This window comes from Netta rufina (assembly GCF_964035555.1).
Source record: "Netta rufina genome assembly, chromosome: 5".
NCBI lineage: Eukaryota > Metazoa > Chordata > Aves > Anseriformes > Anatidae > Netta > Netta rufina.
This window is the reverse complement of record NC_140128.1, coordinates 28,987,913-29,009,666: the sequence shown is the minus strand read 5'-3', so window position 1 is coordinate 29,009,666 and position 21,754 is coordinate 28,987,913. Positions and strand designations below refer to the sequence as shown.

Below are 21,754 nucleotides of genomic sequence, written 5' to 3'. Positions count from 1 at the left end.
TAGCCAGAGTATCCACAGGATGTGGAAACAACACTCCTCAGGCTCCAGCGTTTGACCTGGGTATTTATTAATGGGAACAAGAAGATACTTTGTCCATGAGCAGGTCAGTCCATAACTGTCTGATAAGGATTTGCTTCCCTCAGTTTCCAAAATAACTCACGGTGGCCAGAGACAGTACAGAGGATGGATGTGCTTTATTCCTTTAGCACAGTTGGGCAAGATACGAGGCTCTCCTTTCCTTTTATGCAACGAAACAGGCACAAACCCAGTGGAGATCAGCCCAGAGGTAAGTAGCAGCAGGGCTGGCAGCCCCAGGCATGCACTTTTGCTGGTATGCAGACAGGAGCCAGCTCCCTGGAGCACTCCTGACAAAGCTTAGCGCACGTGGGCCTAAGGAGCTGCAAAAGGTGAAGAAGGATGGCAAAGTACACAAATAAGCACGGGGTTTTCAAGAGCCTGCTTGAACTTTGAAAAGTTCATGGTTCATCGGCACTGTGCAGAAAGGCCAGGAGTTCAGGAGGGAGGCAACAGGGCTTTAGCAGGATGGTGCACATCGGCTGCACATCAGGACTGGGGCACTGAGCTTCCCTTGGACCAAAGGATACACCATCACACCAGGCTCCCAGCCTCCCCAGCATTACTTCAAGGCACGGTGGAGCCCAGTACTACATCTCCCATCCTCCAGAGTCTTCATCCTCACCACACCACCAGGAAGCAAAACATGCCTTCAGTCCCTGCCTGGGGAAACAAGGGCAGAAATTTTCTTGACTATGTCCTAAAGCAAGGGCAAGCAAGGAAATAGGTCCAGCTCACTTCTCCCACAAGCAAACAGCATAACCCTCTGCTTGTCCTACCTCCTTGGTCTGAATCAGGGCCCTGCAGAAATGAGTGCAAGTTTAAGACAAAGGGAATGAAAACAGTGGGGGGAAACAGCAACCCTCTCCCAAAATCCAAACTAAAAAGCAGTGACATAACTATGTCACTGAGTTCTCTCAAAGCTTGCCTTGTAAACAAACAGATCCTCCTTTGCCTTTTCCCTGTGTGAAGTCCCTACACCCTCACTGTGCTAATGGTCAGTAACACTGCATGCCCTGCTGATGGCTTAATGCCATGTTTCTGCTGCCTGTAGATTTAATCAGGATTCCTTAGCAACATCAAGAAGCCAAACCTGAAGAAACCCTTCTGTAGCTGGAAAGGGTTATGCTCATCTTATTAAGCTCAGGTTGCTTCAGGACCTTTCCCATCCCCACCCCACAGAGGGGACAGTGATAAAGCAGGGAGCAAGCTCTAGACTGACCCAGGCTGTCTGCTCAGTGACTTTCTCAGCACTGAGCCTTATGAGCAAGTGCAGTGTGGCTGCAACATTTATTTCTGCCTTGTGGGGAAATCTCTGCTGTGAAGTAAGCTCGTGCATCCTCTTCTCAAAGCACCTGATGTGCCAATGGGAGAGAGGAAAGTCTGATCTTCTAACACAAGCAATCCACAGCTTTGCTGCGAGATTAAGTAAGAGTAAGTGGAGTAAGAGAGTAAGTAGCCACAATAGTAGGAAGAACAGAGACAGAATCTTCAGACACCACTGTCAGTGATGCAGAGATACAAGAATCAGACAAAGCCATGAGCTCTGCAGTGGCACCAGCAATTTCATCCTTATTAGCCCTGTAACTCCTGTAAGTATCCCGCAAAGGCACTGAGGAGCATGGCATGCTCCCTCACGGTGCTCTCGTACTAACTGAGCAGTTTAAATCTATGGAGATAGAACTTGAGCACAATCTACCCCGATGAACTTATTTAAAATGTAAGCCTGGATACAAATGAAGCACACTTACCTCAGGTCAAGGCACAATTGACCTTCACAGGTAAAAGGCATCTATATCTAGAAACCAGGCAAGAGGCCAGGGAACTTTTTATCATCCAGATCAGCTCTCCCAGGCTCATACCAAAACGGCTTGTCAAATGACCCACAGAAAACACAGCATTTTTCTGAAAACTTGTAGCCCAGCATAGGTCAGAAGAATGGCAGAAAAGGCTTGTTTTTCCCATGAAACTAGGAGCAACAATCAAAGCTATATGGATCAGATACAGGCCTAAGGAAGGACCTGATGGCCTGCCAACAGCATTTTACCAAAGTCTGAAGGAAACTTGAGCTGTCAAATATTTATGAAGCTGTCTTTTACATCCGGTCCCTAAGGAAACGAAACAGTCAAGATCAACTAGACCCACTAATTACGTAGTTAACAAGTGACTACAATAGACAATAAGCAATATCTTGGGGAAAAATAAACATCACGGAAACAAACGGGCTTCCTACACTCTGCGTAATCGCCCCCCCACCATAGGCCTGCCTTTGAGGTAAGCCTGCTCAATGCCACCCTTCCTGCGGGCAGGGGCAGCCAGCCAGGATGTCCCTCCACAGGTGGGGACACGGTGGTGGCCCAGGCATTCTCCTCACCCCACCGCAAGTGCTGGCCTCCATGGCTGATGTGCCTCATGCCCTTGGGACTGGTTTCTCCAGAGCTACCCGGACTCTGAGGACATAAGCATAAGCAATGACCACCTGACCACTGAGCTCAAATTTCCAGCAAATTCCCTAAAATGGAGAAGAGGCATAGAAATAAGCTGGTTTTTCACTGCTGACCAGCTGAGAGCTGACGCTGCTGAGCACTCCCCGGGCCCCCACGAGAGACAAAGCCGTCAGGAACATCACAGGAGGGTGCCCTGTACCCTCCTCCGCCTGCTTAAAATAAGTGTCACCAAAGCAGACAGATGCTGGCGCTGTGTCTCAGCAGGCACTAATTTAGCCCATACGCAGCACTCTTACATCATTTGTTCTGGGCAGAGCTAATTGCAAAATTAATTATTTTCCTATCAAACAAAATTGTGTGAGAGGGGAGGTTTGTTGTGTGTTGTTTTTGTTATTTTTTTCTTTTAATCCTGATGGATGCTAAACGGGATTTGAACAAACACAAACAACGTTGGCTCCTGCTGGCACTCAGAGAAGCGCTGTGGGGCAGAGCCAGCAAATGCCCAGCACTGAAACTTGGGGCACAGCCACCAGGAAGGCAGGGGGACACCCCGTCATGGGGCATGGGGGTATCGGACCATGAGCTGTGAGATGCCACCACAGCCACAGCTGGTCAGCGAGTCTCTGATGGCATGTCCCAGTAGCTGCGAGAGGCCTCCATGGTGTGGTGCCAACCACTCGGACTAGGCCCCTGTCACCCTGCTGCCCCCCAAGTGTGGAGACACAGTGGGACTCAGCACGGGGATGAGGAGAGAGGAGCATGGCCCTCATCCCAGCATCAGTTGCCCCAGCTCGTGGTGGCTTGTGCCTGTTTATAGGTGGCCCTACTTGAGCATGGGGCTGGACCAGAAAAACTGCAGAGGTCCCATCCAACCCCAACTGTTCTGTGATCCTGCAATGGTTTCCGTCTCAGGACAAGCCTGATCGATTTGTTCTCATTGCTCGCTATCCATCAGAGTAGGATCAGACATAAACAGACTTAATCACCACCCCAGACACACAATTTTCCTTGTGTCGAGCCAGACCAAACTGCAGGCAGCAGCTGCTAGTCACACCGCTCAGAGACCTACCCTGCATGCATTTATGAATAAGCCCAAGGCAACCAGCCTTTGAGCAGCCCAAAAGGCTGAGGAGGAGACACAAAAGCAGGTCAGCTTCTGCTTTAATTATGACAGGGACCCCTGGAGAAAAAAATGATGGATCTTCTTGTTTTTAAAGAGCTAAAGGTACCTAGATTTTTATTGGGAAGCCAGGTGGGCTGCATCACCCAGATGACGATAACAGAAGTGAACTGTGGCCTTGGGGAGCCACAGCTGGAACAGATCATGGCAAGGAATGATTGCCCCTGCAGAAACCCATCCTCTTTGAGCCTGATGGCCACTCCAGCACCAGGCAGACACAGCTGCAAGGGTAACCCTACCTCAGGACAGGCTGCTCCAGGCCTTTGGCATTCCTGTGGTGGGATGGGAGCTGACCTACCACCAGCATCCTCCTGAGCAAAAGGACAACGCTCAGCAGCTGGGGGGGGAGAATGAAGAAACAATGATATAAGGAAGGCTCAGAAGACGGTTTCTGACACTAAATGGAGCCAAACACCTTAAAAACCCACAGAAAAAAATAATAGTTAAGCATATAACTGTGCAGCAAGTAAACCTTACGTGAGCAAAGTATGGGCACCCAGATGCCAAGGTCACATCTCAGACTGTGGGCCAACATAGTGTGAAATCTGGCACAAATACTGTCGCCACCGCTCTTACTGGGCACATCTGCTGAAGTGTGGCCTTTGGGCAACAACTGGGCTGAGCTCAATTATGTTAAGTTCTGTAAAAACACAGAAGAAATGACAGCCCCAGCTGCAAATTAGAAAACTGGACCTCGGCTCCCCACCAGTGAAAGAAGCACAAGAGCCATTTCATATTTGTCAAGTAAATTTATTAGGCTGCATTATGAAAGCATGAAGCACTGACACCACTGGTGTCTTTCAAAAAAAAGTCTCCAACACAGATCATGCTGAGCACCGACAAGAAGCCTGCAAACTTTGTGTGGTTTGTTTTCTGAACATCACCTTTAGTGCCTCAGGCTTGTCAAACATCCTGAGACACCCAGTATATTCGAGCATACCTCTGAATTTGGGAGTATCTGACAATAATAATAATAATTAAAAAAAAAAAAAAAAATAGATCCAAGCAATGGCACCTACGGTGAGACTTTGTTGTTTTATGAGGGCTTTTATCCTCGGAGAGCGATCTGGTCTGGGCATGCAACCACTGCCCTCAAGTGGCCTGAGCTGCGCAGGACCTCACCGTGCAGAGAAAGCACTCGAGCACATTTGAGCTGTGAGAAAAAAGGAGAACATTCACAGCACATTTAGAAATTTACCCTTTAAGAGCTGAGTCCAGAAAAACGGTCAAAAAAAATTTTTCAAAAGCCACCGGGTGGCTGCTGCCGGCCCCTCCATTTGGCTCCTCTGAGGTGAAAGCCTGCTCTGTGCCCGGCTAGACAATGTGGAAATCTTTCCTCCAGCCTTTCTGCTCCATCTCCAGGCACCCTTCTGGGCAGCAGCAGGTCCCAGGTCCCACTGCAGGGAGCAGCAGCTTCAGAGCCACGATGCGGCTCTTTGGCCAGGACCGACTGCCAGCACCCAGCTCCAGTGCCTGCGTAAAACAACCAGCCATCTCCAGCATGAATCAGAGTGAAATAATGATGCTCATTTATTCTGCCTCTCTCAACCAGTCTCCCCCTTGGTTCCTGTGGCGTTTCGTGCTTTAGCTACTGGGAACGAGCAGGCACACTTGAAGAGCAAACAACTAGCAGGCATTTTTTTAATTACCGGAGTAGCTGAAGCATTCTTCTACAGCCCTGCAAAGACAAAGGGTGAGGGTGTTACGACATCGTCATTTTCAAACGTTGAGCAGCCCTGAGCTGGCAAGGGGAGGTCTGGGTGCTGCGTAGGCAGTGACACTTTAAAGCCACTTAGCTGCTGGACTTGACCCTTCTTGCATCTCCTGACAACATTCAGCGTAGGGCTAAAAGGTGAACGCTGTGAAAACAAACATTTTGAGAGGCTGCCTGGGGATCTGGGAAGGGGCAGAAAAAGAGAGGTGATTGCTGGGCACTTTGCTCCTGCATTTTCTCCTAGTTCCTAGGGCCTTGCTGACACAGGACACCTGGCAGCACCTACATTATCGCAGGAACCTTGCAGCTGCCCAAAACAAAATGAAATGCACCCAGTATAGCAGGCCACCTCCTCTCGCTTGCTTGGCCGTGACCCCAGAAAGGTGGCTGGGTGTCCCTCTTTGCCTCACCACCCACACAGAGGTCTCTGAGAGCAGCACCGTAGGCACTAACAGCAAGGCTGCAGGAGAAGCCACGGACACACAGAGATGCTGGTGGCTCCTGGTGTGGCTCCATCCCGCTGCTTTCCCCTCTCCGGCCCTGCTGTGGGCACTCCTCCTCCCAGCCTGATCAGGGATGCCGTGCTAGGCTACAGAGCTCTTGTTGGTTGTTTTCCGGACTGGCTCCCAGCCTAGAAAACAAAGTTCCCAACCCAAAGTGAGCGGGGAGGACGGGGAGGGCAGCCCTGCCGTTCCTTCCTGCTGCCAGTGGCGTTTCCAGAGCAATGGGACTGGAGAGGTCGACCCCGTGGAGCTCCTGGATGAATAGGGGCAACGAGGACGTCCTGAAGTGGGCAGAGCAGCATTATAATGACCTTCAGCAAAGGGATTAAAGTTTGGCCATACCACACTGTGCCTCCCAGGTTGAAATCCCTTCCCCAGTCCTGTACCACAGAGCAAGGGACTGCAGCCCTAGAACAACACACATTCTGACAATTTCCCTATCTAAAATACTTTTAGACCGAGGCTTTATATTCTGCAAGCAGAGGACAAGATTTTGCCAAGGGGGGAAGATTTTCCTGATGCAGAAGGACTGAAGAGTGCTCCTGCTCACTGAGAGTGGCCAGGAAGGGATGGAGCAGCAGGCAACGTCACCAGAGCCTTTGAGAGCTGTGCTCACAGGTGTGTAAGGTAATGGCATTCGCTTCACTCTGGTTTCATGTGTTTTACTTAGCATGTTGTTAGAGGCCTGAGACCTAAGGGGTGGCTCAGGTCAACCTGCTCCATAAATGAAGGCAGAAGCTGTAGAGGAGCCAGGAAGCGCAGCACCTGCAGTGTGGACATTGCAGGGAGGCACATCCCACGTCCAGCCAGGGCACGGGGAGTGGTGGGGCTCCAGAAGAGATCTCCTCTGCAGCAGCTGAAAGAACAGCCTTCGACAGCCACCTCTTTGCTCCTGCTTCCCACCCCAGTGCCAGCCACCCTGCTCTCCTTTCCCTGCACACCCGGGTGCATGTCGTGCCCTGCCACAAAGCCTTGTGCAGGCATGGACTGTAGATGTTGGTGGAGGGTCCTGCCAGTTAGAGCCTCTGCTCAGTGCTGAGGGGGAATAATATCTTTGAATGTTGAGAAAGCTTGGTAAATTACTTCTCTTATGCAATCAAAAAAAAATCTAGGTGCTCTGATCAGAAGAAATTGCATCAAAAAAAAAAAAAAAAAAATGGACGAGCTCTTCTGACTGTCTTTACCAGTTTTGCATGAGCCTTTCCCTCACTTTCACCAGCTCTGCCCTCATCTTCATGGTGAGGACAGGCAGTGGAAGAGGAGGAGCAGAAGCTGCACCAACTGCCCCGTGTGTTGCTGAAGTGAACAGCGTGCCCCTTGGTTGCTGTGGGACTAATGGGCTGAGTCCTGTGACTAGTGTCAGTTGTCTGTGCGAGTTGCATGAGTTGTCTGTTGTGACTCTGTACATCAGACAAGATAAATTACAATGCACACAACTCCTTAAAAGAGAGTTCCATTTCCACTGCTGCTAAAAAAGAGCGGTGGCCTGAAGGAGAAAAGGTGCAGACCAGAGGGAGGAGAACTCACATTTTGATTGCATTCACTGTATTTTATTCAGACTTCTGAATCAATCCCTTCCTCACCTTGACAGCTGCTTACAGAAGAAGGGACCAGTAAGCTCTTCATCAGGATGAACAAGTCCAGGGGAGCCTCTGAGAGCCCCGAGCTCTGGAGCCCAGGCTGCACACAGAGCACCTCCTTGACCAGCGCAGCACCAGCGTTTGCATTTGGCCATGAGGCCACAGACACAGCCCTGAATGCTATCCTTATCGTGGTCCTCTTCGTTATCATGGTGTCTCTGGGGTGTACGATGGAGATAGCCAAGATCACAGCTCACCTCAGGAATCCCAAAGGCGTAGCTGTTGCTGTAATGGCTCAGTACGGCGTGATGCCCCTGACAGCGTTTGTACTGGGCAAGCTCTTCCAGCTGGGCCCTACAGAATCCCTGGCCATCCTCATCTGTGGCTGCTGCCCAGGTGGAAACCTCTCAAACATCTTCAGTCTGGCGCTGAAAGGTGACATGAACCTCAGGTAAGCGAGGCTGAGTGTGTGCTTGTTGCCCAGGCCAATCCAGTTGTACGGCTGGTTCAGAAGCTGGCTGGACTGACATTAGCAGTCCACAAGAGGCTGGAAGAAGCCTAGAACAGTGTTAGATCACCCAGGCTGCTCAACCAGCCAATGTGTCCCTGCGAGAAGTGTGAGGCATTACTGTCACTTGTGAATTCCTGAAGTGTGGGCTGCACCCATAAACTAGGGTCTGTTCAGGGCTTATACAGAGCTCGAGCCATCTTCCCCTCGCTCTGTTCATATCATGTCCTCCTACAACCTGATAGTGATGCTGAGAGAGCCTCAATGACAGTCTGGGAAAGAACAAGGTAAACTTAATATTAAAAACATGTGTCCAGGTTAGTAAAATAAGTATATTTAAAAAAAAAAAAAAAAAAGCATTCTTCTACTGAAGGTTTCTTTCTCCATCTCAGCATTGTAATGACCACATGCTCAACAGTCCTGGCAATTGGACTCATGCCTCTGCTTCTGTATCTTTACTCGGGAGGACTCTATGAGGGTAATTTGAAGGGCAAGGTACCTTACAAAGGAATAATCACCTCCCTGACCCTGATGCTAATCCCTTGTGCCATCGGCATCATCTTGAATGAGAAGAAACCACAATACACTGGATTTGTCATCAAGGTAAGAAGTATCCTGTGCTAGTCACCTTTCAGCCAAGCACTTCGAGGAAGTTTACAAAAACAGAGTCACAGAAAAATTAATTTCTTTAAAGCATGCCACAAAACAATGAAAGGGTTGAGGACAGTACTCAAGACATCCACTTCACTGCTTTAGTCATTAAAATATTTTCCCAGAGAAAAGTCCTCCACCCTTACCAGACAAACAATAATTTGTAGGCATCTTCCTGTTTTGCTCTCCTTTGCTAGCTTCAGTTTTAACTTCAACTTCTTTTGCTGCAAACAGCACTAATTAGCCTCATAGGTACTGCCCCTGACTATTGCTGCAACCAACACAGACCCCGGATAGAATAAACAAACACATTTCCCACTGTTCTCAGAGCTGCAGCAGAGCACAAAGCACACATTACTAATTTGCTGCTTACATTGGTGAGGTAACTGTCCAGCTGAACCCACTAGACCTCTAAGCACATGCTTATGCCTGGAGCCATCTTCCTACCTTGCTTGTACATTTAGCATTCAGACATCAGAAGGAGAATCTGGACAACCAGCTAGGCCATTGCCTAACTCAATAGCTTCAACAGCAGTACCCAGAGAGCTGCTAACAACTTTGTAAAGCTGGTTTTCTTAATTTATTTCACTAAGGCTTCATCACAGAGAAACTGGGACCAAGCACCACAAGATTTGGGCACCCTGACCTAACAAAGACCTGACAAAATGGCATTAGGAATCACTAACCTGTAAGAGAGATGGGAACCCAGGAAGCAGGCTAGGTGTAGGAGGAGCTGAGCTCTTTATAGGTTCCTTTAGCCAGCACACGGCAGTGATAACCAGGCTGTTTCAAAAGAAACATTGAAAAATCTAGCACAAGGTGACCTACACTGGCCCAGCTGCCCCATAGTTCTTGTTCCTTTCCACTAACACTGCTTTTCCATTTATTTCCTCTACAAAAGAGGAAGCAGTAGAGAGTTGCTTTAAAAATCACCTGGGGAGCTCCACACAAACTGGATTCCAAAGTGGAGACATAGGCACGAGGGTTGTATTCTGCCTCTCAGAATCCCCCAGGTGCTTCTTCTGCCAAACACCAGCACGACAGTCTGAAAATGCAGCCCCCACCTGCATTCCACGTCCACCGCTGCAAGTAAAGAGGCTTCCTCCACACCTGCTTTGGGTAGCAGGCACATCACGCCAGACTCACAGCAGGACGTGGACAGAAACGCATAGCAATGCCTGAGAAACGTGGCAACTCATTATATGTGTGTACCAGGAGGGTACTCAGTTGTTTAAGGTCTCTTTAGGTAATGCCTAAAGATGGTGGCTTGTATATTACTTATAACATTTATGTCCACGAAAGGCACGTATGCACTGTGAATCTCTCACTATAAACCCACATATAATGTAAACCCACAGTGGGGCACTGGGCACAGCCACTTCCAACAGCTGATGCAAATTTTGTTGGGGGTTTTTATCTTGTCCCTGTCTTTAACACTTATTTTAGACAGGGATGGTTGTGCTTCTGCTGTCATCTGTTGCAATAATTGTTCTATCTGTGGCCAACGTGGGAAGCAGCATCATGGTCGTCTTCTCACCATCCCTCCTCGGATCCTCTGCCTTGATGCCTTTTATCGGATTCCTTCTGGGCTACGTTCTCTCTGCAGTCTTCAAGCTTAATGGCCGGTATGTTCCCCTGCGCCTCCCTCCCCTCACTCTGACCAGAAGAAACAGAGAGGCATGGTATGCAGAGCACTGGGGAAAGCACTGGCTTCAAAATGGATGCACTTTTGTGAAATAGGCAGGCTGCAGTTTCCCAAAATGTGTCCTAGGAGCATGAGCAGACACTGCAAGCTGGCCCCAAGCCATACTCCCACACCTTGCCTAAGAACAAAACAAACAAAACCTTTCTCTTCTCATCCCATCTAATTCAGGTAAGAAATCCTCTAGCCCTATTTTCTATTCACTTTTTGCTTTCACAACTTGGACTCCTCTCTTTACCTTGGAAACAGATTTCTTTTCTGTGGGAAACAGCAGAGTAGGACACAAGTCCTCCAAACACCATTAAAGACAAAGTCCAGATATATAGCATGTGTCTCTATACGGTGCAAAGGGAACACACGGCAGAACCTCCTAGGGTTCTCAATATTGCTCCTGATAAAGCAGCTTTTAGCACAGGCAGATGCATGAAACTACAACAGCAAGGGGGGTGGAGCCTGTCTTAAATTGTTTAAAATGGATCAGATTTTGTCAATATTTCCCCCCCTTCAGCTGCAGGCGGACAGTGTGCATGGAGACTGGCTGCCAGAACGTCCAGCTGTGCTCTACCATCCTCAAGGTTGCCTTTGCCCCAGAAGTCATCGGCCCCCTGTACTTCTTCCCACTGCTCTACTTGATGTTCCAGCTTGGAGAGGGCCTTCTGCTCATCCTGGCCTTCAGGATTCATGATGGAATAAAGAAACCCAATGGCAAGTACAGCTTTGCCCCTCTATTTCCTACTCTTTCCAGCCCAAGCCATATATGTTTACCTATAACTGCCAGCCAATTGCTGCTTTCTAGGGACAGAATACAGTTACCCTTTAACTCAGAGTTACCATAGCCTACACACTAAGTAGAAATCACATTAAAAACATAAATAAAAAGTAGAGGTAATTGAAGACGCTAGGAATTAGGGCTTCTCACATCAGCAGAATGTTTCAGAAATAAGCATACTATCTATACTACCAGTGCTCACAGATTTTCACAGTGCCATCCTTTCTGACAGAATGTGATTTTTTTTGTTTGTTTTGTTTTTCTTCTCTCCTATAAAAAACACCCAGCAACAACATTGCAGTTACACCGCAATCTTTTTATAACCTGCCTGGGCCCACAACTACCTACTTCTCACATTTTTCTTTAGATGCAACAGAAGCGATCTGTGCAGCCGCGGACACAAATACTGCTGGAGAAATTAAACCAGTATCGAGACTCTGGAGAAACAGCAGGAAACCAGGAAAATGGCCCAGAGAGATTCTGCGGCAGCCACTATCACAGCCCCCCAGAGCTCCCCCTTCTGCAGCTGGTTTACAGGTTTCCAGCAGTTCCATGTAAAGCTTCTATCTGCCCCTTTTACACCAGAGGATGTGCCACAGAGCTATCTCCACCCTCACTTGCTTTCCAAAGACCATGCTCCTCAGACAGCTTCTCCTGAGATCCAAGAGATTGCTGCAGGTTAGTGTGATGTCCCTAATAAAGACCCAAAATGGGGTGTGAGAGTTTCCCAGGAGCGAAGATCCTGCATGCAGCTGAGTACCCCAAGGGCTGCTGCTCACTCCTTTTCCATGAGCCCGAGCGCCACGCGGTGTGCTGCTGCTATTCACGCAGTGGACAGCACAGAAATCCTGAAGGTGGCTATGCCAACTGCCTCCATAAGCAGAGATCAGGTCCAGCAAACCGTACCACTGAAAATAGGTGAGCCCTGAACACGCCTTGCTTTGCAGGAGTCACTCAGCTAAGCAGAACAAACCTGCAGGACACTATCTAGCTATCTTTGTACTTCAAAGTTCAGCAGGAGGGATGACAGCCATTAAAACCTGTAATGTACTAAAAATACATTGTAACGTGAAATAAACCAGCTGAACCAAGAATAAACAGGATCAAACCAGGAACTTAATGCAAGGTCATTGTTGACCAGAAGTCAGTATAACCCTCTGCAATGCAAAGCCTGACACCTCCCACTCCCAAAAACTGTCTAGTAATAATCTCGTTACCTACATTACCGATCTGAATCTCTCACCACTTGCTCACAAAGCACTAAAGCTCATTCACGTCACCGTGTTCCAAGCTAACTGACAAGAAACCAGCAACAGAAAGGAGAAAAGGAAAAGCGGCCTGCACAGACACCAGAAATCTACCCTCAAGGAGAGCGGTAGCTCTGCTCTGTGCAGGCCCTCCTCGAGTTTCCTAGGACCTGACCATAGGTTCCAAGGATTTTTTTTTAAAAAAGGTTTCACTGTGTTACTGGATTAGCTTTGTAAAGCACTTCAAAAGAAAACATGTTTAAATCTTTAGATTCAATTTTAAAGCTCTCTTGTAGCATGGGTAAGGGTTTGAGAAACACAGGGATTGCAGGTTGCTGCCCCTGTAATGGGTGGGTGAACATACACAGGACCAGGAGGCAGAACTGCAGGGCACCACTGTTGCAGTAGTCTCAGATGCCAGCTTAAAATTCCCTCTTCTTTCTCTAGAATTAGGACTCATTGCTGTAACAATATTTTATCCATATCTGTGTCCTCTCATACACACATGCACACACACAGATGGAAGTTTAATGACTGCATCCATCTTTAACTTTCCACACTTACTCTCTGAAAGCAAAAATCTGAATGATTCACCCATTCCAATTTTTGCTATGAGCTCACTCTCTCTCACAGCAGGCTTCTTATTACCAAGCTTCTTACTGCAGAACATGAAGTCCCCAAAAAGATGCAGATACCTACGGGCACAGTGTGACGCATTCTGAAAGGAAGTTCTCCCCCACACCCAAAATGTTCAGCAACAGCTTTTTCTAGATGGGTCTACGCGAGGCGCAGTCACAAACACTTCACCAGCAGTAACACACCAGAAGCAGAGACGTGTTTCTTTATACTTTATTTGAGCTATTTAGTTCTTAAGTATCAAGAATTAGGGTGCTTTATAGAATACTATTACCACAGGGCAGTGAAATGGGCATTTTCTTACTGTAGTGCAAGTCGTATTAAATGAAAAGCTTTTAAAATAAAGTTTTATTACCAATATTGACCAGCACTTAATCTGCTGGCCTCTAGCTGAAACAATGGTTCTAACGCATGAAAAAAATACCTCTGGAATAAAGCTTTATGTACAGCACATGTAGAGCTCTTAGATGCCTAAAGCTGTTAGTTTAATTTGAGATATTAAACTAATATTCTGAATTGCTATTCACAGTTGAATATACTGGGAATTTAGTGTTTAGGTTACTCTTTTTGGAGTACAAAAAATTTTAAAGTGGTCTGCTTTAGTTATAAAGAGCTCTGTCAATATACACAAACTATACACTTCAGACATTCACAAAAAATGTGAGCAAGAAAAGGGTTATCAAAAAACATTTAATACAATTAGTCAATAACCCTCCCCACCATGGTCCACATCTACAAAGATCCCCCATCCCTCCTCCCTTCTTTCCCTTCCCTCCCCTCCCCACCCGAACCCTTCCCCGCAGAAAGTCACATACTTACCACAACTTTTAGCAAGTATGGTTTAAAAAAGGGCCCCCAGGGCAAGTTACTTATAGTTCAGTTGCCACTGTCAGCAGATCTGGACCTCGACCTAGACCTCTGCCGATCCACAGATGCTGGGGATTTAGACCTACTGGAAGAGCCACGTTTCTGGCTCTTCTCTGGCATTGGAGATCTACTAATTGACCGAGACTTGCTACGGCTCCTACTCCTTGACCTGCTGTAAGACTTGCGGCTTCGGGAACGGGAACGGCTACGAGACCTGGAGGAGCTTCTGCTACGGGACCGTGACCTGCTTCTGGACCTACTGAGGAAGCAATGAGCATCGGTGTCAGCAGCAGAGCATCACAGGCCACTACAGCAACCGTGCAGTTTGCCTGGCCGCTGACTTCAAGGCTTTCTCAATCCATAATCGATCATTAATTAACAGATATCCATACCTGTGCCTTTTGCTGCCTTCGATTAGTTTGATTTTCCTTCCATTAATTTCTTTACCAGAAAGCTTTTCAATAGCATTCTTTAAGTCACTGTAAGAGGCGAATTCAACCACCCTACAGAAATGAAAAAGAAAAAAAAAAGCCAAAACAGCTCACTATTTGAAGTTGTATTTTTGATGCTAAAAGAGGAAAATACAACTTAAAAAAAAAAAAAAAGCTCAAAACCCCCACACTGCTTGGTGTATAGTAACACAGTAACACCATGACAAACGCAAGCATGCACTAAAGAATTCCCCTCCCCAAATACCACAGACTGCAAGTTCAAAGCGTAGCTAAATCAAGCCACGAACAGCTGCTTAGTGCTGTTTGTAGCCAGCTTCCCTCCCCAGACAGCTACACAATATAGACGAGTATTAGCCTACAGCTTGCAAGAGAACTTTAGAGGCTTACCCTTCATTTAACTTAGGTCTGTGTGCATCTGCAAAGGTAACTTCCCCAGCTTGTCTCATGAAGTCTTTGAGATCCTAACACAAGACCAGTAATGTTATGCAAAGAAGTGGAAATAAATACTTATGTATATAAAAATAGTTTTTCCTGATTTTTTTTGTTTTTTTAAAGAGCAAAGAAAAGAAACTTACGACTACTGAAAGAGAAGATGTTAGATAAATTACAAACATGGCAACTGCCATACTTGTATTCTATCAGAACTGAATTATCTATATCAGGGCACGAAATAAATGAAAAAAGCATATTGCTTTAAGCAAAATGCTAATAAAGCGTCTTAACATTAAGGAAAATTAAATTAGTCTATGGAGATTATATAGATTAGAAAGAGAGAGAGAGAGATCTAAAAAAATACATCTGTATATTTATGTATAAATACTGGACTGAGTGCAAAACACTACCCATATATTTTTGAATTATTTCCGTTTCCATTTATATTACGAGTCTTATATGCATACAGAATTACATTTACATAACACCATTATTTTGTGCCCCATATGTCATTAAAAATATAGTTTACTTTACCTTTATTAACATTTCCCTAGGCTAGCCAAGCAGCAAACTGCATTAAGCGACCGGAGATACCGTCATGATTTATGCCCGACTGGCTCTTCGCCACCCACTTGTCGAACACTACCCAGTCGATGGAAGCCATTAATCGCACCGCCCTCCCTATTAGGAGACTACTGACGGATCCAGACATTCGCTATGCTTGATGTTACCAAGGACCACTTTACTGCGATCAGGATTCCAACGACCACCTAATTTCGTATCTTTCAACTCTTTTCGACCAGGAACTCTTATTCGGAAGCGTTACAGGAGGAACAGCTCTCAACTTAGGAATCAGATCTCGTTAACGCTCTGGGACCGCTGCAATGTGGCACTTTAAGGAGTGCATCGATTACGTCTAGACCGGCAAACACAGATCTAGAGGTGGCCAAGTGACATTGTAGGAGCTGACTGGAAAGTCAACCAGGCCCAACCAAGAGTGACCAAGACAGAACGATTAGGATAACCCACAGGCACTCCTCGTCATAAGGCCAACGACACAGATAGGCTGGCAAATAAAGGGTTTAATATGTGGTTAAAATGGATTTAGAAAACAAGAAAATAAATAAATATATTTCCTCAAATATATACATTTATTATTATAAATTAAAATTAACTAGTTTTCATTTAAAATATTTAAATTACGTTATTTAAAATTACATCAATTACATAAACATTTTAATAAAATAGATTTACTTTTAATTGATTATTTTACAAAATAATTACATTACATACCCATTAAATGAAGTCAAAATAGTTAATCGTGTTTTAACAAACCTGCCAGCTGACTCGGGATGACAGATTTTCTACTATGAGCCGGTTTTCTGTTCTTACAGGTGGGGCACTTCTGCTGGGAAATGAAAATTAAGTATTAATTATTTATTAACTTAAGTATAATCGCATTTTAATGCTAACCAGGACTGTATCAATAATCTGTTGTTAACTTGACACTGTTGTGACTACGTAATGCCGCATGTAATCAGGAACAAGTGTCAATTACCTCGGGGGTACAAAAACATAAAGCAGATGATTGTATCTAATTTTTTTGATCCTCACAATCCTATTGCCACACCGGATTGACTAGAAAAGCAAACAGCACCTTTTACTATCTCAGTGTACCTCACACCTCATGTTTTGGGATGAGATGAGCCCGGAGCTATTTATTAAAGCCCCGTCAGTTCACGGCTATACGTACCTCCTGTCACTACGGGGACGGCGGCTGCTAAAGCGGTCAGAGTACCTCCCTCTGCCTCTGCCACCCCTAGAGCGTGCTCTCGCATGCTCAATTGTAACCCTGCAGAGGAAAAAGAAAAGGAAAGGGAAAACACACATTTTTAAACATTTTTCATGATTATTGAGGGGAAAAAAAGCTATGGCAGATTTGAACAGCGTTGATAATAAGATGTAAATGGAAATCGATGCATGTTTTTAATGCTGGGGTACCAGGGGAGACGCGGCAGCTCACCTCTCGCTGCAAAGCTCCTTCCCATCCAGTTCATAGACAGCATCATCCGCATCCCTGGGATCCTCGAACTCCTGCGAGCCCAGACAGCAGGCACAGCGTCACGCACCGCAGCGCCCGCAGCCCCACGGCCCCATCCCCGCGAGGCGCACTCACCACGAAGCCGAAGCCCCTCTTGAGGTCGATGTCGCGGATGCGGCCGTAGCCTTTGAAGAAGCGCTCCACGTCCTTCTCCCTGGCGGCGGGGTTCAGCCTCCCGATGAAGACGCGGCAGCCGCTCATGGCTGGGGGCGCGGAGCAACCTGCGGAGGGCCCGGCGGGTTCCGGTGGGTGCCCTCAGCCCCCTCAGCGCCGTGCCGGTGACTCAGCACCCGCCCCCCCCCTCCCCGCCCCCTGCCGCAGTCCGCAGCAGCCCGGCCTCGCCCCCGCCGCGGCCCAATCGCAGCCCGCCAGCTGGAGCCCGCCCCGGCCCCCGCCAATCCGAACGCGCCGCTCCCCTCCCTCGGCCCCGCCCACCTCCCGCCCGGCCCCGCCCCCCGAGGCGCAGGGGCAGCCGAGCCGCCGCCATCGCTGCCTCCGCCACAAAATGGCGGCGCGGGCCGCGCCCTGCGCGCAGCGCCCGCCGCGGAGGCTGCACGAGGGGTAACGGCACCGGCACCGGTACCGGCCCGCCGCGGCCCCGCGCGCCGCCAACACCCCGCTGCTGAGGGAACCGCTCGCCCCTCCACCCCCCCACACCACACGGACATAGCCCCGGGCCGCCGATCCCGTCACCAACCTGGGCTGCGGGTCCCGGTGCGTGCCGGGCCGTGCCGTGCGGGGCGGAGGGGCCGGTGCGGTGCTGGCGGGCGGCTCCTGCTCCCTGCGCGGCGCCTCGCTCCCGACTGCCGCCCGCCCCGCCCCGCCCCGCCTCCGCCAACCGGGGGCGGCCCCGCGCGGCGGCCCCGCCCCTCCCCGTGCGCCCATTGGCGGAGCCGGCCCTGGCCCCGCCCCTTCCCTCCCCGCCCCGCCCCGGGGTGATGGCGGAGGGGAGGCGGTGCCCGGCCGCCATCTTGGGGAGTGAGGGGCCTGAGGGGGAGTGCTCTGCCACAGGGTGCCTTGGTGGTGCTCACACCCCTCACGAGTCCCCACGCGTGTCTCTCCCAGCCAAACATAATTAATAAACTGTTAATTGCTGCTCAGCTGCAGTATTCAGCCAGCCCCGGAGTCACCTTATGTTTATACACATCTGCACCCCATCGCTCAGCCCTCAGCGGGGACGAGCCTGGCGTTATGGCCGTGGCTGTGCCTCAGCGAAACGCACCCGAGGCACAAACCCCCACACCTCCTCCTCGCCATGGCACGCAGCGCGTGCTGCCCACCGCTCTGCGGTCTGCCGCTGCGTCAGGCAAGCAGGCGGACCCACCCGGCATCAGATCGCAGCCCAGCAGAGCCTTAATCCTGAACAGGCATCGCATGCCATCATATTTATACACATCATCTAATACATGCAGTCAGGTTTAGGTTAGCTTCGTGTTTTCATGCTGAATTTATGCCAGCTGCAGAAGGGACAGGGTGACTGACCCCTGGTCCAATATGGAGCTTGCAGGAACAAAGAAAAACCCCAAAAAAATCTTGGGTTAATGTTTGAATGATCAGAACAAATTTACCCCAGACCAGTGTGTTTAGTTTTACACACTAAACGTGAACTGCTGAGGAAATGCCACAACCCTGTGAGAGCAAGATGTAGACCACTACAAAAGCATCCTACTGTGTCAAAGCTATCTGTAAACCTTCAGGGGGTAACAGGAGAGCTGCTGCAGGATTGTGTCCTTCCTCGGCTAGCCCACAGACCTTTCCTGAAAGCCACCCAAGCTCCTAAGCCAACATTTGATGTACCCCTAAACGCAACCACTGCACCCGTGACCACAGTCTGCTATTAAATTTCCAAGCTCAAATCACAACACATCTTTGTTTTGACAAACCATCTTTTTTGTTGTTTACACAGACTCGGTGACTAACATTAGCAAAAGTTTTTGTGCTCAGCAGACAGCAGATTGCAAAGACTGAGCATGTCATGTCACCCCCACCTCTTGCTTAATTGAGACCCAGTATTTGTTTTAAAAGGGATTTGGAGAACGTAGGTCATAATAGGGGAATAGCAGGATGGAGGAAATTCACATTACCCAAGTAGCCAGCGCCTGTAATCCTTAAGAAACTCATTGAAGTAGTTAATGAAGCATCACTGAGACATCTGTAGCACCATCCCAAACACCGCACTCCCCGGAGGTGCAGTGATGTTTCGATTGGCAAGCTTACCTTCAAAGGTCAGAGAGGCAATGGAACAGAAGATTAAATAATCAATGTATAAGTACTTTCATTCATTAAACTGCTAAGCTGCTCATGACAACAAGGCAGGCAATCAACAAGCTGTTTCAAATTAATCCAATACTCCTTCCCAGAATAACTAAGCTACTGGGCAAGGGGGAAAAATAGAGAAGTGTTAAACATGACCGTAGTAAAGATTTCAGTGCTGTGCCACACACGGTATTTTCTTAAGCAAACAGGAAAATGGCAGGATAAAATTAATTGTAAGCTGGAAGCATACCTTTTTCAGAGTTTGCATTCAAAGTATCTCCTTGACAAACACAGGGACAATTCCTTTGCGGAATCAGGGATCTCCTCTCAGCACAGGACTGTTCAACAGCTGCATTAATAATTTGCTAAGCAGATTAGAGCGTGCAGTGTTAAAACATGCAGGTGAAACACCCTGGGAAGATTTTCAAACACTCTGAAGACAAGAAGAGAATTCAAAATGAGCCTGACGAACCAAAGCAATGATTCAACAAGATGAAAATCTGCAAGAACAAGGGCAGAAATGTTTATGTTTGGGAAGAACAATCTAGTATGAAATCAGAAATAAACATTTAGGAAATAGTGATATGTATAAAGGCTTCAGCTAAAGTGGATCCCAATCTAAAAATAACTCAATAAATATACTGGCATTGCAGAAACAGGCATAACCTATTCTGGGATGTGCTTACAGCAGGTGTGGTATTTAAGGGACAAGTGCTGATCTTTCTGGTGATAGTAGAGTAAGTAAGCTTTAACAATAACCCCAATTTTTGTATGGCAAAGTACTACTCAAACACACATATGGCTGCTATGCAGTTCATGAAGAACGGCTAATTGAAAAAAAAAATCACTCAGTCATAGATTTTGTAGTAGACTCAAGGTATAGCAAAGCTGTGGCATCAATTGCTTTGAGATAGTTTTCTGAAACTGAAGTGAAACCCTTGCAGAATGCTGGAGTGTTATCAATGCAGTAAGTGGCTTCGCATGTTTATATTAACCACAGTGCTTTTCTCCTACCTTGGACATGCTTGTACAGTTAGGGGGTGTTGGTACGTGTCCCATCACTTGTGGTTCCAGTCCTTATTTTTTAGGCAACTGTTGAGCTAAGCAAACACAACATTAAAACAATACACCATAGTGTATTAGTGTTGCACAACACACCATAGTGCATAGTGTTGCACAATGCAGGCAAACTCTTTAAGCTGTCATCACAACAGACTTTTTAACCTAGCTGTCATCTTGCACAGGTAAAACAGAGTAGAAAGGACAAAGTTTTTATATATATGTATATACACACACGTAGCATCCTGGCTCCTCTAATCTTCTGATAAACCATGCTGGAGAACAAGCTGCAATTTCATCTACTGTTCAATCATTCAAGAATTAGGCCAAGCATACACAGATTTTTTGTGACACTATGGTTATTTTGAAAAGGTCTGTTTAAGTATTATAAGTCTTTGAAAGTCCTCACGCCAGTATAGAAGTCTTTTTCTTCATGTTCCTTCAAGGTACAGAAAAATACGGTCTGTCTCTGATATGTTTTGATGCTACAGTCTGTTCAGTGGCAGACTTGGTTCAGGAGGGTTTTGCTCCCAGCTTCTCTTACTTGCTGTTCTCCCTCCTCTTTTACTGATTCAACTTCAGGGTGACAGTAATACCAATTATTTTGGATTTTGCACCCAAAGTATCACTCCTCGCCTTGACACAGCTCTGCTGGCAGAGGAGCAGTGGCTAGATCCATATCTTACTGCACCCACACTGGAAAATTTACCTCTGAAATGCCGCAGGGGGACAAAGCACTTCTTGCCAGGCACCGTGCAATTGAGCTTTAAACTCCCCATGATCCGTGTGACTGGTATGACAGCACAGAGCCAGTCTAACTGGGAAGGACACTGGGATTCACCCCCCTATCCCACAGAGGTAGCCTCCAAAGCCCTGAAGAAACCAATAACTCATATGTTGAACCTCTCCCTTACAGCCACAAACACTTGTTTAGACAAACAAGGGTTGTTGAAATGAAAGCTGACGTTCAGCAGGCTTGACTCCTATCACCCTCAGGCATGGGCAAGTCCTGCCAGAAGCGCCCCACCAGCACCGTGGCTGTCTGGGGGCAGCTTCTCCTTGCAGGGCTGAGAGCAGCAGGGCTTGGAAAAGCCACGTGCAGCCAGGCGGCATGGCCTGGGGGAAGCTGCAGGGGACAAGGCAGGAGTGCTGGTGTCCCTTTCCTGCCAGTAAATTATTACCTGTACGCATTATCTGGGCTTGTTCCACAGTTCTTCTTCCAAAACGCTGACTTGCTTGCTGCAGGAATTGGTGTCACCTCCCATAAAGAAATGTCTGGGGACCAGCTGCCTTCCCAAGCTCAGCATTCAGATCAGCGATGCTGATCTTCAGCATAGAGCTGAGGATGCTCTTGTTGGTAAAAATTAACTTTCTTCAGATACATTTTGATCTTTGCTTACGAACATGATGGCCAGAAAGCTTCTGTTTAAATTACATTTTGCTTTAGGATGATGAAATGGTTTGGGGAACAGACACAATTCCTGTTTGTTCTTCACCCCAGGCTGCTTGCAGGCACAAGTCGCAGCCCCTGCTCTAGATTGAAGCCTTCAGCTATGACAGCGTCCTGGCCCCGTG

General features: G+C 47.7%; 2 protein-coding genes across 6 annotated transcripts; one reads left to right on the top strand and one right to left on the bottom strand.

Annotated features, from left to right (window-relative positions):
* Positions 1-7,549: 7,549 nt before the first annotated feature.
* On the top strand, positions 7,550-12,058 carry SLC10A1 (solute carrier family 10 member 1; the record flags this gene model as incomplete). Its single annotated transcript, XM_084287276.1, has 6 exons — positions 7,550-7,950; positions 8,400-8,610; positions 10,105-10,283; positions 10,869-11,065; positions 11,715-11,807; positions 11,961-12,058. 6 exons carry the CDS (start codon positions 7,550-7,552, stop codon positions 12,056-12,058), a joined length of 1,179 nt encoding a protein of 392 aa, XP_084143402.1.
* A 1,744-nt stretch (positions 12,059-13,802) lies between these two features.
* SRSF5 (serine and arginine rich splicing factor 5) lies at positions 13,803-17,685 on the bottom strand. 5 transcript variants are annotated; one of them, XM_084287403.1, is made up of 8 exons: positions 17,562-17,685; positions 16,940-17,085; positions 16,787-16,857; positions 16,517-16,615; positions 16,099-16,171; positions 14,719-14,792; positions 14,272-14,382; positions 13,803-14,138 (listed from the first exon to the last, which is right to left on the bottom strand). In XM_084287403.1, exons 2-8 carry the CDS (start codon positions 17,063-17,065, stop codon positions 13,889-13,891), a joined length of 804 nt encoding a protein of 267 aa, XP_084143529.1. In that variant the 5' UTR covers positions 17,066-17,085; positions 17,562-17,685; the 3' UTR covers positions 13,803-13,888. The 5 variants fall into 5 exon arrangements, with proteins under 5 accessions (XP_084143529.1, XP_084143531.1, XP_084143530.1 ...); XM_084287405.1 differs by having other exon boundaries at positions 13,803-14,135; XM_084287404.1 differs by having other exon boundaries at positions 16,099-16,168.
* Between the last annotated feature and the right edge of the window lie 4,069 nt (positions 17,686-21,754).